Consider the following 20,157-nt stretch of genomic DNA (forward strand, 5'->3'; position numbering starts at 1 on the left):
AAAGTAAAGCCGCTGCTCCTCCACATCGAGAGGAGCCAGATGAGGTGGTTCGGGCATCTGGTCAGGATGCCACCCGAACGCCTCCCTAGGGAGGTGTTTAGGGCACGTCCAACCGGTAGGAGGCCACGGGGAAGACCCAGGACACGTTGGGAAGACTATGTCTCCCGGCTGGCCTGGGAACGCCTCGGGATCCCCCGGGAAGAGCTAGACGAAGTGGCTGGGGAGAGGGAAGTCTGGGTTTCCCTGCTTAGGCTGTTGCCCCCGCGACCCGACCTTGGATAAGCGGAAGATGATGGATGGATGGATGGATATATTCTTGTCTTCATGAAAGAAAGGAATCTATGTGTGTTAAACATGCTTGTATTATCATTAAACACCATTATCTTGTTAACAAAAATGTTTCATAAATAAATAAATATAAATTATAAATAGGAATGAGGTAGATCTCCTCGACTTGGTCAATTGAAAAGTAGCTCGCCTGCAGAAAAAGTGTGAGCGCCCCTGCAGTACCGATATTATGAGTATTTGAATGTAGCGCTCTGATGAAGTTAGAATAAAACATGTTGATTGCTTACAGTCTTATTCAAGTGATCCCTTTTAACAGTGGCCCTTGTAGCACAGTTTTTCCCCCCCAGCCTGTTATCAGACCCTCTGTCAGCAAATGAGATTTAGTGAGATCTGTCGAACAAGGAGACGCACTAATCTCTGCTTGGTTATCTCACAAAGGCTGTGGCACTTCTAATTCCTCTGTGCAACAAGAGACATACTCGCGCATGTTTTGATGCCACGTGCACGCTAACAATAGCACGCACAGGCAGGTAGCGGTCTAGGGCTTGCTGTACTCTACTCAGGATTAAAAAGCACTGACTGAGAGTAAAGGAAGCGTGTTTAGCTCAAACACGCACACACGCACACACACACACACGCACGCACGCACACAAATACACCTATGTGGTAAAAGGATAGTGCTGCTTAATAATTCACGAGCACTAATGAATGTTGCAGGGGATATGTGGGGCGAAACCAATTCTGATCGCCATATTATGAAGTCAGCCCAGTGTTTAGTTTCTAAGGAGATGCTCAATTGACATGTGTCATACAAAATGCATGTGACCAGTCCATGTGTTTTCGGTAGGTTTTAAGGACGTGTCAAGAGTTCAGGGTCTTCAGCAAAAGATCAGCCGCTATGTAGCTGTAGCAGTAGGAGGCCATCTATTGGACAGTTGGTGATGTACAATACTGCCAATGACTTAGTGCTTTTTTCTATTTTTGTCTGGGAATTTAGATGTTATTTGAATAAAAAATCCAGGCGCAAATTAGTTTTTAAATTTAGAAAAAATGCTAGAATCTATTTTACATTTCACGATTTTATAATGTTTTCTGAATTATTTTTTTGTGTGTGATCTGGTGTGTTGTGTTTTTTTTATTTCAAAAAAAGTATAATTTTTTTAATTATTATCGAGTGCTTTTTGTGGAAATGTTCACACAAAATAAAATAAGCTAAATTTAAAAAGATTGTTTTCACATGACATCCACATAAAGAGTTCATTTGAAAAACATATATCTGCAGTTACATTTTTTTGTCTCCAGCTAATATACATACATACACTAATTATACATACACATATGTATATGTGTATGTATGTGTGTGTGTATATATATATATATATATATATATATATGTGTGTGTGTGTATATATATATATATGCATATGTGTGTATATATATATGTATATGTGTATGTATATATATGCATATGTATATATGTGCATATATATATATATGTAAATGTATATACATGTATATGTATATATATATATATACATGTATATGTATGTATGTATATACATATATGTTTGTATGTATGAATATATGTTTGTGTGTGTATATATATATATATATATATATATATATATATGTAAATGTATATACATGTATATGTATGTATATACATGTATCCATCCATTTTCTACCGCTTATTCCCTTTCGGGGTCACGGGGGGCGCTGGCGCCTATCTCAGCTACAATCGGGCGGAAGGCGGGGTACACCCTGGACAAGTCGCCACCTCATCGCAGGGCCAACACAGAAAGACAGACAACATTCACACTCACATTCACACACTAGGGCCAATTTAGTGTTGCCAATCAACCTATCCCCAGGTGCATGTCTTTGGAAGTGGGAGGAAGCCGGAGTACCCGGAGGGAACCCACGCATTCACGGGGAGAACATGCAAACTCCACACAGAAAGATCCTCAGCCTGGATTTGAACCCAGGACTGCAGGACCTTCGTATTGTGAGGCAGACGCACTAACCCCTCTTCCACCGTGAAGCCCGTATATACATGTATATGTATATATTTGTATATATGTACATGTATGTATGTATATACATATATGTTTGTATGTATGAATATATGTTGGTGTGTATATATATATATATATATATATATATATATATATATATATATATATATATATATATGTGTGTGTGTGTATGTATGTATATGTTTGTATGTATGTAATTGTAAATACACACAATCGGAGAGGCCTGTTAATTTAAATCAGACCTGTTCAATATAAAAGCATTTATCTCCTTATCAAAATTTAAGTTTTTTTATTTCTGTTGTATGCAAATATCCATCCATCTATTTTGTACCACTTGTCCCTTTCGGGGTCGGGGGGAGGGGGGTGCTGGAACCTATCCCAGCTGCATTCGGGCAAAAGTATAACATTTGGAATTTCATGTTTATCTGTGTTGGCCCTGCGATGAGGTGGCGACTTGTCCGGGGTGTACCCCGCCTTCCACCCGAATGCGGCTGAGATAGGCTCCAGCACCCCCCGCAAACCCGAACGGGACAAGCGGTAGGAAATGGATGGATGGATCGAACCATAAAACAGCGGCAACATCTGTGAGAGCATCACTATTTTCGGCAATTGAATTCGTCTCCGAGTGGCACTCAAACGTGCACAACCGCCTAATCAAAATTTATGTCAGTTTTGTGTGTAGACGAAGCAGGAACTGCAACATGGAACAATATATTCATAAGTATTGCTCAAACAGTACAATTGTCATCCTAACACATAGCTCAGACCTACTTCCGAATTCCCTCTATAGCACTAAGCCTTTGAAATAATGCTGTGTGTATAACATTTAGTGACACACACACGTCCTCACTTCCCAGTTCACACGTGTTTACATATTTATTTAACCGTTAATTATTCAGGACAGAAGACACTGAAGACCTTAAGGACATTTTTGCAAAAAAGGTCCTTAAAAACAGCAGAGGGCTCCTGTAACTCTGACAAAATAAATAGACCAAAATCAAAGGTCTAACTGTAGATGATGCTGGTTCTCCGGAATATACAAAATAAAACTAAAAGTGAATGGAGAAGTCCGGTCCTTAGCTGTCTGGATTAGTGGCCCCAAAACAATTTGGTTGAATACCCCTGATTTATTAAATACTATCTGAAAGAGTAATTTCTGAGATGAATTTTGTCTTTAATAAACAAAGTGCTTCGGCCATCGTCCGACCTGTTTAACCTTAACCTACTGTATCTGCCCCACAGGAAGTTGCACCAGCAGTTTGAGTCGTACAAAGACCAGGTCAAGAAGATGGGGGATGAGACAAAACCGGCTCAGGAACAGAAGAGCGAAGCCCCAACCTGCGGGATATGCCACAAAACCAAGTTTGCCGACGGCTGTGGCCACCTCTGTTCGTATTGCCAAACGAAATTCTGTGCTCGGTGCGGAGGACGAGTGTCTCTGCGGTCAAATAAGGTAACGCCGACTCACACGCTTGGAACTCTCCATTTATAAAGGACACACATACAGATGTCCCGTCCTCAGGCACATTTCTCCCTGCACTACACAGTCAAATCATAATCTGGGAATGGAGCCAGTGGTATCTCTCACAATAACTCCTGTTTTTCATCTAGTATAGATATAGACTATTTCTGTTTTAATTGACTGTTTTGCTGAATGTCTTAATTTCCAGCTCTATTTTCGTACACTTAAAGGCCTACTGAAACCCACTACTACCGACCACGCAGTCTGATAGTTTATATATCAATGATGAAATATTAAAATTGCAACACATGCTAATACGGCCTTTTTAGTTTACTAAATTGCAATTTTAAATTTTCCGGGAGTTTCTTGTTGGAAACGTCGCGGAATGATGACATGTACGCGTAACGTCATGGACTGTAAGGAAATATTAGCGCCGCGCACACACACAGCTAAAAGTCGTCTGCTTTAACCGCATAATTACACAGTATTTTGGACATCTGTGTCGCTGAATCTTTTACAATTTGTTCAATTAAAATTGGAGAACTCACAGTAGAAAGATGGAGTTGGGAAGCTTTAGTCTTTAGCCACACAAACACACGTTGATTCCTTGTTTAAAATTCCCGGAGGTGAAGCTTTCCTATGAATCCTGACCAAATGTCAACCAGCAGTTTGCGGTGAGAAAATTGTGATAAAAAGTCGCCACTTACTAGAGATCAGCTGAGCTTCTGCCGTCCGTACTGCTGCCGTCGACTTCTATCAGAAGACACCCGTGGACACACTCTTCCGGTTTAGCTCGGTTGGTAGAGCGGCCGTGCCAGCAACTTGAGGGTTGCAGGTTCGATTCCCGCTTCCGCCATCGTAGTCATTGCCGTTGTGTCCTTAGGCAAGACACTTTACCCACTTGCTCCCAGTGCCACCCACACTGGTTTGAATGTAACTTAGATATTGGGTTTCACTATGTAAAGCGCTTTAAGTCACTAGAGAAAAAGCGCTATATAAATATAATTCACTTCACTTCACTTCACTATCAGGTACTATCAAACTCACTAAAACACTAGCAACACAATAGAAAGATAAGGGATTTCCCAGAATTATCCTAGTAAATGTGTCTAAAAACATCTGAAGCCGTCTCAATGCAATCGCGTTTTTTTTTCTACTTGATTTTTATTTATTTATTTTTTCTAGTCCGTTGCTATCAATATCCTCAAACATGAATCTTTCATCCTCACTCAAATTAATGGGGAGATTGTCGTTTTCTCGGTCCGAATACTGCAATACTTTTTGTTGGAGGCTCCCATTAAAAACAATGTGAGGATGTGAGGAGCCCTCAACGGGTGACGTCATCGTCTGCGACTTCCTGTAAAGGCAGGGCTTTTCTATTGGCGACCAAAAGTTGCGAACTTTATCGTGGATGTTCTCTACTAAATCCTTTCAGCAAAAATATGGCAATATCGCGAAATGATCAAGTATGACACATAAAATGGACCTGCTATCCCCGTTTAAATAAGAAAATCTCATTTCAGTAGGCCTTTAAACTACACTTGTTCTATTTTGCCACTAGAGGAAACTATTCCTCCTCTTTTTTCCCCCCCACCGAGGAATGGCAAGTGACTGTTTAAGTGTTTACCTACACTCTACAAAAAAAATCCCAAACAGACTAAACCCAAGCTTTTAGTATTAGACCGCTTTGGTTTTTAATCATAAGCTTAAATCTTTCTATGCAATACCATCCAATCCTTCGCTACTAGGAGTATGTGGTCGTATTGTCAGGACCTATTACTGCCACTCACAATCTTTCTCTCCCCGCGTTGCCCTTTCTCACTTCCTTTTTTTCCCCATTTCTGTTTTGTTTTTCTTTCTGCTGCATTCTTGCTTTCACGGAATTGCAACAGGAGGACAAAGTGGTTAGAAACCTCCTTTTCTGCATTTGCTTAGTGTGTTAGAAGCGTTGTTCCATTGCAGTGACGTGTACACGTGCACATGCAGCAGCCCCGAATAGTTTGAAACGAGCATGAGAGAGATATTGAACAGTGGCGATAATGCTGATAGGAATACAATGGTAGATATTATTTTATTGGATGTCGGCTTATCGAGGCTGATTACAGTAGAGCAGGGGTGCCCACACTTTTTCTGCAGGCGAGCTACTTTTCAATTGACCAACTCGAGGGGATCTACCTCATTTATATATATCATTTATATTTATTTATTTATGAAAGAGACATTTTTGTAAACAGGTTAAATGTGTTTAATGATAATACAAGCATGTGTAACACATATAGATGTCTTTCTTTCACGAAGACAAGAATATAAGTTGGTGTATTACCTGATTCTGATGACTTGCATTGATTGGAATCAGACAGTAATGATGATAACGCCCACATTTTCAAATGGAGGAGAAAAAAAGTTGTCCTTTCTGTACAATACCACATGAAAGTGGTTGGTTTTTGGCATCTAATTCATCCAGCTTCCATACACTTTACAAGAAAAACATTGGCGGCAAATTCCGGAGCTTGCTTGATTGACATTCACGGCACCCGAGGGTCTTGTGAGATGACGCTGGCTGCTGCCAGTTCATTATTATGAAAAAATGACAGAGAGGAAGGCGAGAAACACTTTTTATTTCAACAGACTCTCGCGCCGTACCTTCCGTCAAAACTCTAAAGGCCGACTGCACATTTCCTATCTTCACAATAAAAGCCCTGCTTCATGCTGCCTGTGCTAACTAAATACAGAGTCTCGGAAAGCTGGCGTGCACAAGTGATGTGCACTCCAGCTTTTTGAGGGATCGCTTGTGCACGCCAGTTTTCCGAGACTCTGTATTTAGTTAGCGCAGGCAGCATGAAGCAGGGCTTTTATTGTGAAGATAGGAAATGTGCAGTCGGCCTTTAGAGTTTTGACGGAAGGTACGGCGCGAGAGTCTGTTGAAATAAAAAGTGTTTCTCGCCTTCCTCTCGGTCATTTTTAATAATAATGATCTTGCAGCAGCCAGCGTCATCTCACAAGACCCTCCGGTACCGTGAATGTCATTTAAGTGACGTCTTGGTGAAGATTGATGATCACTAATTTTTAGGTCTATTTTTTTTATAGCCTGGCTGGAGATCGACTGACACCCCCCCCGCGGTCGACTGGTACCTCGCGATCGACGTAATGGGCACCCCTGCAGTAGAGCATCTGAGAAACCAGTGCTAACATACTGTGTGATGTGTGGTGAGCCTTATGGTGGTGTACTAGTATATTGCACAGTACAGTACATATTCCGTACAATTGACCACTAAATGGTAACACCCGAATAAGTTTTTCAACTTGTTTAAGTCGGGGTCCACGTTAATCAATTCATGGTAAATTCATGAGTTGGCAGACAATGTTCATTTGACGTATGGCTGGCGAAATAAACAAAACCTCACTGAAACAGTGCAGCGAGCATGAACACATTTGCATGAAAGTGACACTGTCAGGTTCAAACACTGATGACATCTATTAAACAAGACAAAAAGGCAAAGAATCAAACAGAGACAGAATTAAATTTGGACTCTGATCCGAGGAGAGATATGGCCACTGTACACTCTTTGCACAGTCTGCACCTAGCTCTGCCCCAAGACCGTTGTCATCCTTCTTTATTTGATTTTCACCCCCCTCCTTCTCACAGCTGCTTCCTCAGGAAGTGGGTCGTGACCAGCGTTGCCTTCGGTTCTTGAACAGTTCAAAGAAAGTTCCATAAAATTGTTCAAAGAGGGTCCCATAAAATATATCAAAGAAAGAGTTCGTAAAAATACTTCAAAAAGAGTTCCTTTGGAAGTTGGGCAGATTCTGCCATCTGTCCGCTTGGAAGTCCAAGTGGGGTTTTACGAGCATTCTTCTTGGAAGGTTTCAGCCTTTTGCCTTCTCGTCAGGAACACAATGTAGTACAAAGTTCTTAGTTGATAATTTCCATACATTTTTTCTGACAGACACTGTTGGGGAAAAAAATGCATGGCAGAAGATTTAGGCCCACCAAAAAGAGGGTTCAGCAGGGGTTATTGGGGGATTGTTTTATAACCGGAAGTGGGGGGGGGGTCTGACCCCCCCGAGAAATGGGCTTGGCCTCCATGGATCCACTAGTTAAGAGGGGCTAACGAGGGATTGATTTATGACCCTGAAAGTGGGAATGGCCTAAACTGAAAACCATCCGGTCGCCATTTTAATTTTGTAGTGTTTTCAAGCTATCTTATCCGCCATCTTGATTGTAGTCCTTAATGATTTATTAAGCTTGTAGTTTTGGCGTGTAATAGTAGTATTTTGATGTGGGACTAAAAGTTTTTTTATTTTTATTTTTTATTTTTTATTTTTTGTCCTGTCCAGCTACTCAGAAAATCATATAGTTGATGCCCATATCGGCTGTTCACGTTTACCTGACAAAAAAGAGGTGTCGGATACTTCTCTTGTTGTCTTATTTGTATTCGACTTTATTAAATGTATTTTTATTATCGTTTGGTCAAGCCGGACCGGAGCAGGAGGGGATAGAAAGAGAAAAAAAGGAATACAGAGGGGGAAATTGTGGGGGAGAAGAGGGGGACTAGACAGAGAGACAAAAACAACAACAGCAAACACAACAATAACAACAACAACAACAATAGAGCAATATCAGCAAATAGGATATGTACAAAGATGATGGTAAAAGTGATAGCAAAGAAGCAGTTAGCGAAGTAAATAATAATACAGAAATGACAGTGAGCATTTTTACACTACAAATGGAGCATTGCAAATACCAATAGAAATGAACAATAATAATAATTTACCTCTATATCAACAATACAGTTGATCAAATGCAAAAATACATATGCATAATGATAACCAGAGATACAAAAGAATGCAGAAAAATGGAGGGGAAGAAAGAGAAGCAACCTATATTAACCTTGTAGATTGTTATAGTAACAGCTTTGTTAGTGTGCCTTGTATTACCCAGTTTCCCCTAGAGCAGGGGTCGGCAACCTGCGGCTCTTTGATCACTCTGATGTGGCTCAGCTGCTAATTTGCCGACCCCAACGATTAGATTTGAGTGCCTCTCTCAGAAATAACCCGGGGATAACATTCTCCAATTTTCACCTGGCCTTCAATATTGAGGGTTTGCAGTGATTGCAATGCCTTTAACCTCCTCCACAATATGTCTTCGCGCCCGCTTTTACACCACGCGATCTCCGTGCCGACTGATCACATTTTATATTTGGCCTCTGTTTACACACGAAAGCGACTGCAACGCATACTTAGTCAACAGCCATACAGGTTACACTGAGGGTTGTAGTATAAACAACGTTAACACTCTTACTAATATGCGCCACACTGTGAACCCACATGACAAACACATTTCAGAAAAACATTGGTACTGTAACACAACATAAACACAAAAGAACAAATACCCATAATCCCATGCATCCCTAACTCTTCTGGGCTACATTATACACCCCCGCTAGCACCAAACCCCGCTCCCCCCAACCCCACACATCTCAACCAACGGCACGGAGGGGGTGGGGGGATTTGGTGCTAGTGAGGGTGTATAATGTAGCCCGGAATCGTAGGGATGCATGGGATTCTGGGTATTTGTTATTCTGTGTTTATGTTGTGTTACAGTGCCGATGTTCTTCCGAAATGCGTTTGTCATTCTTGTTTGGTGTGGGTTCACAGTGTGGCGCACATTAGTAACAGTGTTAAAGTTGTTTAAACGGGCACCCTCAGTGTGACCTGTATGGCTCTTAAACAAGTATGCCTTGCAATCGGTTGCGTGTGTCTGCAGAAGCCCCATTTGACATGTGACTGGGCTGGCAAGCTGATTGAACGTGTTGTAGAGGGCGTCAAAGGCAGCGCCTTCATAGAATGCCCTTATTAAAGTTGGTTGAGGGAAATCCTGTAAACATTCGTGACAACAGTTGATCTGACATTCGGTAGTCTCTCGGAATATTTGGGAGGGTTTTAAGTGTGATGCTGTCAAGCGGCATTCATATAAAACTCGCGGGCCCCACAATTATAAATGTTCATATTATGGTGCAGGCCGCGTGTCTGAGACCCCTGGTTTATATATCGCACAAAGTAATACAAACTCTGTATGCAGTGTTATTTAATTTTAAATTTCAAAAGAGTTTTGTGGCTCCCATTGTTTTATTTATTTTGTGAAACGGGTCAAAATGGCTCTTTGAGTGGTGAAGGTTGCCGACCCCTGCCCAAGAACAACAACGTTTGATGAAACGTGATTATGTGCATGAGTGTATGTATGAATATGTAAAAACCCCGTTTACATATGAGTTGGGAAATCGTGTTAGATGTAAATATAAACAGAATACAATGATTTGCAAATCCTTTTCCACCTATATTCAGTTGAATATGCTACAAAGACAACATATTTGGTTTTCAATCTCATACATTTTTATTTTTTTTTGCAAATAATAATTAACTTAGAATTTCATTGCTGCAACACATGCCAAAGTAGTTGGGAAAGGGCATGTTCACCACTGTGTTACATCATCTTTTCTTTTAACAACACTCAATAAATGTTTGGGAACAGAGGAAACTAATTGTTGAAGCTTTGAAAGTGGAATTCTTTACCATTCTTATTTTATGTAGAGCTTAAGTTGGTCAACAGTCCGGGGTCTTGTTGTATTTTATGCTTCATAATGCGCCACACAAGTACCTGCACTCTTTTATTACGAAGCCACGCTGTTGTAACATGTGGCTTGGCATTGTTTTGCTGAAATAAGCAGGGGTGTCCATGATAACGTTGCTTGGATGACAACATATGTTGCTCCAAAACCTGTATGGACCATTCAGCATTAATAGTGCCTTCACAGATGTGTAAGTCACCCATGCCTTGGGCACTAATACACCCCCATACCATCACAGATGTTGGCTTTTGAACTTTGCGTCTATAGCAATCTGGATGGTTATTTTCCTCTTTGTTCCGGAGGACACCACGTCCACAGTTTCCAAATATAATTTGAAATGTGGACTCGTCAGACCACTGAACACTTTTCCACTTTGCATCAGTCCATCTTAGATGGCATTCCTGGGTGTTGTTCATAAATGGCTTTCGCTTTGCATAGTAGAGTTTTAACTTGCACTTACAGACGTAACGAACAACTGTAGTTACTGACAGTGGTTTTCTGAAGTGTTCCTAAACCCATGTGGTGATATCCTTTACACACTGATGTAGGTTTTTGATGCAGTACCGCTTGCGTGATCAAAGGTCTGTAATATCATCGCTTACATGCAGTGATTTCTCCAGATTCTCTGAACCTTTTGATGATTTTACGGACAGTAGATGGTAAAATCCCTGAATTCCTTGCAATAGCTCGTTGAGAAATGTTGTTCTAAAACTGTTCGACAATTTGCTTACAAAGTGGTGACCCTCGCCCCATCCTTGTTTGGGAATTATTTAGCATTTCATGGAAGCTGCTTTTATACCCAATCACGGCACCCACCTGTTCCCAATTAGCCTGCACACCTGTGGGATGTTCCAAATAAGTGTTTGATGAGCATTCCTCAACTTTATCCGTATTTATTGCCACCTTTCCCAACTTCTTTGTCACGTGTTGCTGGCATTAAATTCTAAAGTTAATGATTATTTGCGAAAAAAAAAAAGGTTTATCAGTTTGAACATCAAATATGTTGTCTATGTAGCATATTCAACTGAATATGGGTTGAAAAGGATTTGCAAATCATTGTATTCTGTTTATATTTACATCTAACACAATTCCCCAACTCATGTAAACAGGGTTTGTACTTGTATATGTACAGAATGTGTATATGTTTGTTTGTACAGTGAATGTATACTGTATGTACAGTATGTGTATATGTATGTTTGTACAGTGAGGGTATACTGTATGTACAATAAAGTGTCTTTCTAAAAATGATGGATGTTTGCTCCTAGGAGACCGTCTCAATGCATAATGAATCCCTGTTTCATGATTGCATATACATAATGACAGTTTCCACAGAGATCTAACAAACATTAGTTCGTATGGATAAGTGTTGGTTATTTTCCCGTAACTGGGATACCGTCGAAGCGGCATCATAGTGACCAGGTCGCACATGGTATACATCAACAAGCAGCACCCTAGCGACTACGTTTCTGGCAAAGTAAAACCTCTCACCTTTAACAAGGGGTCATGTGTGACCGTGTGAAAGGCAATCCCAGTTAGGGGAAAATAACCAACACTAATCCATAACAACTAATGTTTGTTAGCTCTCTGTGGTAACTCATTATGTGTATAATCATGAAATAGTGATTCATCATGCATTGAGGAATTCTAACATCCATCACTTTTAAAAACACACTTTTAGTCCCAGCATCAAAATGCCACTAATACGCGCCAAACCAACAAGGTGTAATACTCTTGTCAGCCTGTAGGGGTCATAAATCATTAAGGATTACAACCAAGATGGTCATACATCAATCCCCAGCTAGGCCCTCTTAACTAGTGGGTCATGGAGGCCACACCCCATGGGTGTGGATGTCGTTGTGGCTTGTGCAGCCCTTTGAGACACTTATGATTTAGGGCTATATAAATAAACATTGATTGATTGATTGATAAAACCCCCCCTCACTTCCAGTCATAAAACAAATCCTCCATTACCCCCCAATGGCCCCCTTTTTTTGGTGGGCCTAAATCTTTTATTGTGCAAAATGTTTCCTTTTCAAATGGCTTTATTTATACGCTCAACATTGAACAGGATTTACAACATGCAAATTATGACAAAATGCCAAATTCGGTGGTGCGTACAGACCGGTATCGAATTAGAGACTTTTATAGGTATCGACCAAATTGTGTCTGTTCTACTTCCATGCCAACAAAGCAAGTATGCCTGATAGAAAGCGCTCAAAAGTAAGGCTCCGCTTTTCAAAAATGCGCTAGCTCAGTGTTAATTTACCTTGAGTATGCCATACACATGCTACTGATTAGCATTAATGATTTTTCATTGCGATTTCGACATTTTCGTCAAAATTACAATCAAAATGCACGTTGCAATTAAATATAAGGTGAGTAATACGTACATTACTTACTGTAGAAGACCCTTTGTTGAGCTCAACAAAAGACAAGACTGACATTCAACTAAATGGCAAAGACTACTTCCTGACTCCAGCAACAGATGTAGGACAAACTGAATAGATTACATACTTGCGACTGAGACTCAGAATGTAAGAAAACACAAGAGCTTGGTGTTAAATATATATATATTTTTTTCACAAGATATTTTGAGTTTACCAATCAATATTATATATAGCACATGAGCACACACAAAAGTACTTAAGGTTGGTACCGTATGTTTAAAAGGAAAAAATACCCCTCCCTATTTGTATCTGTTATTTCTACATTTCTAAATAGTAACATCAGAGCGACACAACATCCACAAAACACTACACAACGCAATATATTTATTAAAAAGTGCCAACGCATCTTCCAGGTAACACTCTTTGCTCGTCTTTAGCGAACAGCTACATCAAGAAGAAACATCCGCAGGGAGGTTGTGTTCTTTTTTAGATGACATTTGGGAAACTGACACCATGTTGAACTGGTGATGATTAGGAGTAATGGCTGAATGGTTGGCAAATGGTCTCCGGGAAGTTCCCCTTTGTGAATAGTGGTGATGTCTTCTCTCGCTAAGTGGTGCCGTGGCCTTGTTGCTCCCCTGGTCAACCTTCAATACGAACGCTGCGGATGCAAGTGTTAAATATTCATGCGACGTTGGACAAAATGGAATCTCATGAATGAGTAGATAGAAACAAGCAGCTACGACCAGTGTGAACCGTAACCAATGAAAGACTTGACAATTTGGCATCATTTAACGACTACTCTTCATGCTTAGTGAACATAGTGTCGTAGATATTTTTTAGTATAAGGCAGTGATTGGGAGGAACAAGCTACATGTAGCTAAGCGATGTAGCTTAACTACATTTTCCAGTTGCTTGGCTACTTTTTGAACGAGTAGGTTTTCTTGTAGCTTAGCTACTTTTAGACCAATGTAGTTAAGTAGCTTACATCAAAGCTATAAACTACAAAGTGGGTAAACGGACTGCAAATCCAGGCCCCCCAAAAATAATATGGAGAAAATACAATGACCTGGATGAATGAGAACATCCATACATATGGAGAACATTGGTTGGTGTTCGTATGATGAGTCACAATTGGCTAAGGTTAGGGCAAAACATTACGGTCTGGCCAATCAGAGGCAAGTTAAGGCGGGTCATCGAAACCAGTAAGCAAAATCATAGCAGACACCTACTTGTGTCACAAGGGAGTCAGAGACAGAGGGACGCTTCAAGCTGACTACTGAAAAAATTAATATATAGTTAAAAAAGGCAGAGGTTAAAATCCTCGTAGATGACATTTTTCCTTTAGTCATAAAGATGACGTGCAGGAAACCCACAATAATGTGTTTCTTTAGCCATATTTAGACAAATGTATATGTTTAGAGAAAACAATGCCGAAAACATTAGTTTTTAGTTGTTTACTCTGTAAACCAAAAGCATAACTGCTCTCTTCATCAAAGACGTCCAACACAAATTTAGAAACACACATTAAGGTGAGTTGAGTTCATGAAAAGGGGTCCTGAGTAGTCCTAGGTTCAATCCCGGGCTCGGGTTCTTTCTGTGTGGAGTTTGCTTGTCCTCCCCGTGACTGCGTGGGTTCCCTCCGGATACTCCAGCTTCCTCCCACTTCCAAAGACATGCACCTGGGGATAAGTTGATTGGCAACACTAAATTGGCCCTAGTGTGTGAATGTGAGTGTGAATGTTGTCTATCTGTGTTGGCCCTGCGTTGAGGTGGCAACTTGTCCAGGATGTACAGCGCCTTCTGTCCGATTGTAGCTGAGATAGGCACCAGCGCCCCCCGCGACCCCAAAGGGAATAAGCGGTAGAAAATGGATTGATGGATAACAGACACCTACTCATGTCACATGACGACAAGGGAGTCAGAGACAGAGGGACGCTTCAAGCCGACTACTCAAAAAAATAATATATAGTTAAAAACGGCAGAGGTTAAAATTCCCGTAGATGACATTTTTCCTTTAGTCATAAAGATGATGTGCAGGAAACCCACAATAATGCGTGTCCTTAGCCATATTTAAACAAATGTATACGTTTAGAGAAAACAATGCCGAAAACATTAGTTTTTAGTTGTTTACTCTGTAAACCAAAATCATAACTGCTCTCTTCATCGAAGACGTCCAACACAAATTTAGAAACACACATTGAGGTGAGTTGAGTTCATGAAAAGGGGTCCTGAGTAGTCCTAGGTTCAATTCCGGGCTCGGGTTCTTTCTGTGTGGAGTTTGCTTGTCCCCCCCCCGTGACTGCATGAGTTCCTTCCGGGTACTCCGGTTTCCTCCTACTTCCAAAGACATGCACCTGGGGATAAGTTGATTGGCAACACTAAATTGGCCCTAGTGTGTGAATGTGAGTGTGAATGTTGTCTATCTGTGTTGGCCCTGCGTTGAGGTGGCAACTTGTCCAGGGTGTACACCGCCTTCTGTCCGATTGTAGCTGAGATAGGCACCAGCGCCCCCCGCGACCCCAAAGGGAATAAGCGGTAGAAAATGGATTGATGGATAACAGACACCTACTCATGTCACATGACGACAAGGGAGTCAGAGACAGAGGGACGCTTCAAGCCGACTACTCAAAAAAATAATATATAGTTAAAAACGGCACAGGTTAAAATTCCCGTAGATGACATTTTTCCTTTAGTCATAAAGATGATGTGCAGGAAACCCACAATAATGCGTGTCCTTAGCCATATTTAAACAAATGTATACGTTTAGAGAAAACAATGCCGAAAACATTAGTTTTTAGTTGTTTACTCTGTAAACCAAAATCATAACTGCTCTCTTCATCGAAGACGTCCAACACAAATTTAGAAACACACATTGAGGTGAGTTGAGTTCATGAAAAGGGGTCCTGGGTAGTCCTAGGTTCAATCCCGGGCTCGGGTTCTTTCTGTGTGGAGTTTGCTTGTCCTCCCCGTGACTGCATGAGTTCCTTCCGGGTACTCCGGTTTCCTCCCACTTCCAAAGACATGCACCTGGGGATAAGTTGATTGGCAACACTAAATTGGCCCTAGTGTGTGAATGTGAGTGTGAATGTTGTCTATCTGCGTTGGCCCTGCGATGAGGTAGCGACTTGTCCAGGGTGTACACCGCCTTCCGTCCGATTGTAGCTGAGATAGGCACCAGCGCCCTCCGCCACCCCAAAGGGAATAAGCGGTAGAAAATGGATTGATGGATAACAGACACCTATTCATGTCACATGACGACAAGGGAGTCAGAGACAGAGGGACGCTTCAAGCTGACTACTCAAAAAATAATATATAGTTAAAAACGGCAGAGGTTAAAATTCCCGTAGATGACATTTTTCCTTTAGTCATAAAGATGATGTGCAGGAAACCCACAATAATGCGTGTCCTTAGCCATATTTAAACAAATGTATACGTTTAGAGAAAACAATGCCGAAAACACTAGTTTTTAGTTGTTTACTCTGTAAACCACTGCGATGAGGTGGCGACTTGTCCAGGGTGTACCCCGCCTTCCGCCCGATTGTAGCTGAGATAGGCGCCAGCGCCCCCCGCGACCCCAAAAGGGAATAAGCGGTAGAAAATGGATGGATGGATACTCTGTAAACCAAAATCATAACTGCTCTCTTCATCACATTAAGGTGAGTTGAGTTCATGAAAAGTTTTACTGCGCATAACCATTACCAATTGTTACCAAACAACGCACAGGTCATTGTTTTTTTTTGTCAACGTATAGATAGATGTTTTTTTTTGTTGTTACTTTATGTAGAGAAAATGAATAACATTATAGGGGTGGGCCAAAGAAAAGGCAAACTAAATAATACAGTGGGGTTTGGGGAACCCAATAGGTAGTTGTAGGGTGTCCCCAGCTACATGACAGATAGTTAATAGTAATAGACCCTTATTGGGTCATTTGAACATTCTCATTTACATTAACATTGATATCATACATGGGGGCCAATAAATAGAAATGCCGTTAATTGTAGCTTTGATTGAGCAAGATACTTTTGTCATGTACTGTAGCTTGCTACACGTCTCCTGAGATAGCTTCACCTTAGTTTCATTTAATCAAGAGTAACTTCTAACTTAGCTTACTACATTTTCTAAGTAGCTTGCCCATCACTGGTATAAGGATACAAACACTGTTTATAGATGATAACTGGTAATTATTAATACTAGTGGTTAGAGTATCCGCCCTGAGATCGGTAGGTCCTGAGTTCAAACCCCGGCCGAGTCATACCAATGACTATAACAATGGGACCCGTTACCTCCCTGCTTGGCACTCAGCATTAAGGGTTGGAATTGGGGGTTAAATCACCAAAAATGATTCCCGGGCGTGGCACCGCTGCTGCCCACTTCTCCCCTCACCTCCCATTGGGGTGATCAAGGGTGATGGGTCAAATGCAGAGAATAATTTCGCCACACCTAGTGTGTGTGTGACAATCATTGGTACTTTAACTTTGTTTTTTGGATGTGAAAGCTGTTGGTGCAACAGATTTTGGTAATCTGGGGATGGGGATTTAACGGTAGCAAAATCTCACTTAACGATATTATCAAGAATTAAGGCCATGGTACGATATTATTGTGGTATATTTAAAAAAAAGAAGAAAAAAACTCTTAAATCCCGTACTGTGTAAAATGAAGTGGCAGGAATGTTTAGGGTAAACACACTTACTGTAATTGAACACAAACATAATGCTAAAATCATCTAATCATTTACAGAAATGTATTTTAAGTATGAATAATTGTGCAGGAACATCCACTGTTTCATGCAAATCTGAAAAAAAAAAACTTACAGTCGAGTGTCTTTAAAGTGACAATGTAAATATCCAGTATAAAAATGTGTAAAACAATAATGTTCACTTTAGTGTCTTTCAACTTATATATATATATATATATATATATATATATATATATATATATATATATATATAGAAACCAGACTTTGCGGAATTCTACAGAACTCAGCAAACACATTTGGAACCTCAAAGACAATAATGTTGAATATTCAATAACATGGCAAATTATTGCATCCAGCACACCTTACAACAGTGGTAATAAAAGATGCAACCTATGCTTAAAAGAGAAACTGTTTATTATATATCATCCAAATCTATCATCCCTCAACAAGCGCAGTGAAATCATTTCAACATGCCGCCACACACGGAAACACCTCCTAGGTAACACATGAGCCAATCACCACACCCTACGCCTGCCTGTACCCACCCACTCTGTGCCCTATATAAACCATTGTATGTGAATGCTTCCATTAAAATCTCCTGATGATTGAGGGAACCCCTCATGAAACAGTTCTGTAGAGATGAAGTAGTCTTGTGATTTTTCCCACACCTACATATTGTGCTCTACCACGGTATCGAGCACTATTCTCTGGATAATCCAATCAAGACATATATATATATATATATATATATATATATATATATATATATATATATATATATATATATATGTATATCCACCTATCCATCCATTTTCTACCGCTTATTCCCTTTTGGGGTCGCGCGGGGTGCTGGCGCCTATCTCAGCTACAATATATATATACATATATATATATATATATATATATATATATATATATATATATATATATATATATATACACGGGCGCCAAAAAGGGGGGGTAAAGGAGACGGATTCTAGGGTCCCATGATGGAGGGGGTCCCAAAGAGGCCTCTAATGATGATGAAACTATATGAAATTATGTGTTGGGGGCCCTGTAAAGATTCTTTTCATGGGACCCAAAATCCCTAGCGGCGCCCTCTGGGTGACAGTTTATGAGGTGCCGACTTGTCCAGGGTTGTATCCTGCCTTCCAGCCAGCAATTGACAGTTACATTTGACCAAACTAACAGCATAGAAAAATCAAGTGTGAACTGTAATTGGATGCTAAATACATTTGATATAGTGCAGTGTGACTGAGTCCTCAGAATCCCTACACGTCCTGATGGAGTTCACCACCAGTCCTGTCATGTTTCCTCTAATGTAGCTTCAAAGAAGCCAGAGGAAACTAACAGTCCATGGGGAGGAGGTCATGTGCGATTAAAGCAACTCTTTACCACACTTGTGCTTCTTGCCCCTTCAATGTTTCTGCTATAAATATTTGGATGTACAGTACATGCTTTCTAGTGGTATTACATGCAAAAGAGCATTTAGGGAACTATTGACGTTAAAGACAGATATTTTCTAAAGTGCATTCAAGGTAACATTTGTCAGGAGGGATCATGATATTCTTGGATTGATGAGACTTTTTTTGGGGAATATATTATTTTATATTCCACATACAGTTCTTCCACAAATTTAAATGTATTTAAACATACATGAACATTGATCCGACTCACTGAAATGCAGAGGTGGGTAGAGTAGCCAGAAATTGTATTCAAGTAAGAGTACTGTTACTTTAGAGATGTATTACTCAAGTAAAAGTAAGGAATAGTCATCCAAATATTTACTTGAGTAAAAGTAAAAAGTATGTTGTGAAAAAACTACTCAAGTACTGAGTAACTGATGAGTAACCTGTTCGTTTAATAATTACGGCAACAAATAATGCACAAAAACATAAAAATAGCAATGAGCAAATTCAGAGCCAGGAATATCTCTTAAGCAATTAAAACAATAATATATATTAAATAATAATACATTAAAATAAAAAAAATTAAGGCAAATTGAGCCGCAATAACTTAACAGCACCATAGGCTCAGTAGACATTCATTGATTGATTGATTGATTGAAACTTGTATTAGTAGATTGCACAGTACAGTACATATTCTGCACAATTGACCACTAAATGGTAACACCCCAATAAGTTTTTCAACTTTTTAGGTCGGATTCGACGTGTGACGGTCACGTGACCGCCTGGTTTTGTTTGATTGGTCCAACGTCACCAGTGACTGCATTTGATTGGTGAAACGCAGGCATGCGTAGTTCCTACTTTGAATGCGTGTCTGACAAAATCAAAACAAACAAAACAAACATTAACAGATCGATTAAAAAAAAGTAGCTAGTAACAAGCTGATTGTAGATAAATGAAGCGGAGTAAAAGTAGCGTTTCTTCTTTATAAATATACTCTAGTAAAAGTAAAAGTATGTTGCATAAAAACTACTCTTAGAAGTACAATTCATCCCAAAAGTTACTCAAGTAGATGTAACGGAGTAAATGTAGCGCGTTACTACCCACCTCTGCTGAAATGTGTTTAGAAAAATGGCAGAGTGGCATTGGGAAACTGACACCAGTTTTATCTTGCAGATTGAAATAAGAAATAATTATCCATCCATTTAAAATTTAATCCACGGGAATTTTAACCTCTGCCGTTTTTAACT

At 40.2% G+C, this 20,157-nt stretch overlaps 1 protein-coding gene across 23 annotated transcripts in view; it reads left to right on the forward strand.

The window, feature by feature from the left end:
• The window catches only part of rims2a (regulating synaptic membrane exocytosis 2a), a 469,036-nt gene that overhangs the window by 117,631 nt on the left and 331,248 nt on the right, over window positions 1-20,157 (forward strand). For all 23 annotated transcript variants that reach the window (XM_061916464.1, XM_061916454.1, XM_061916457.1 and 20 more), the window contains one exon: window positions 3,567-3,777. In XM_061916464.1, coding sequence (XP_061772448.1) covers window positions 3,567-3,777 — 211 coding nt within the window. The remainder of the gene's footprint in view (window positions 1-3,566; window positions 3,778-20,157) is intronic.

Source organism: Nerophis ophidion, linkage group LG11 (assembly GCF_033978795.1).
Source record: "Nerophis ophidion isolate RoL-2023_Sa linkage group LG11, RoL_Noph_v1.0, whole genome shotgun sequence".
NCBI lineage: Eukaryota > Metazoa > Chordata > Actinopteri > Syngnathiformes > Syngnathidae > Nerophis > Nerophis ophidion.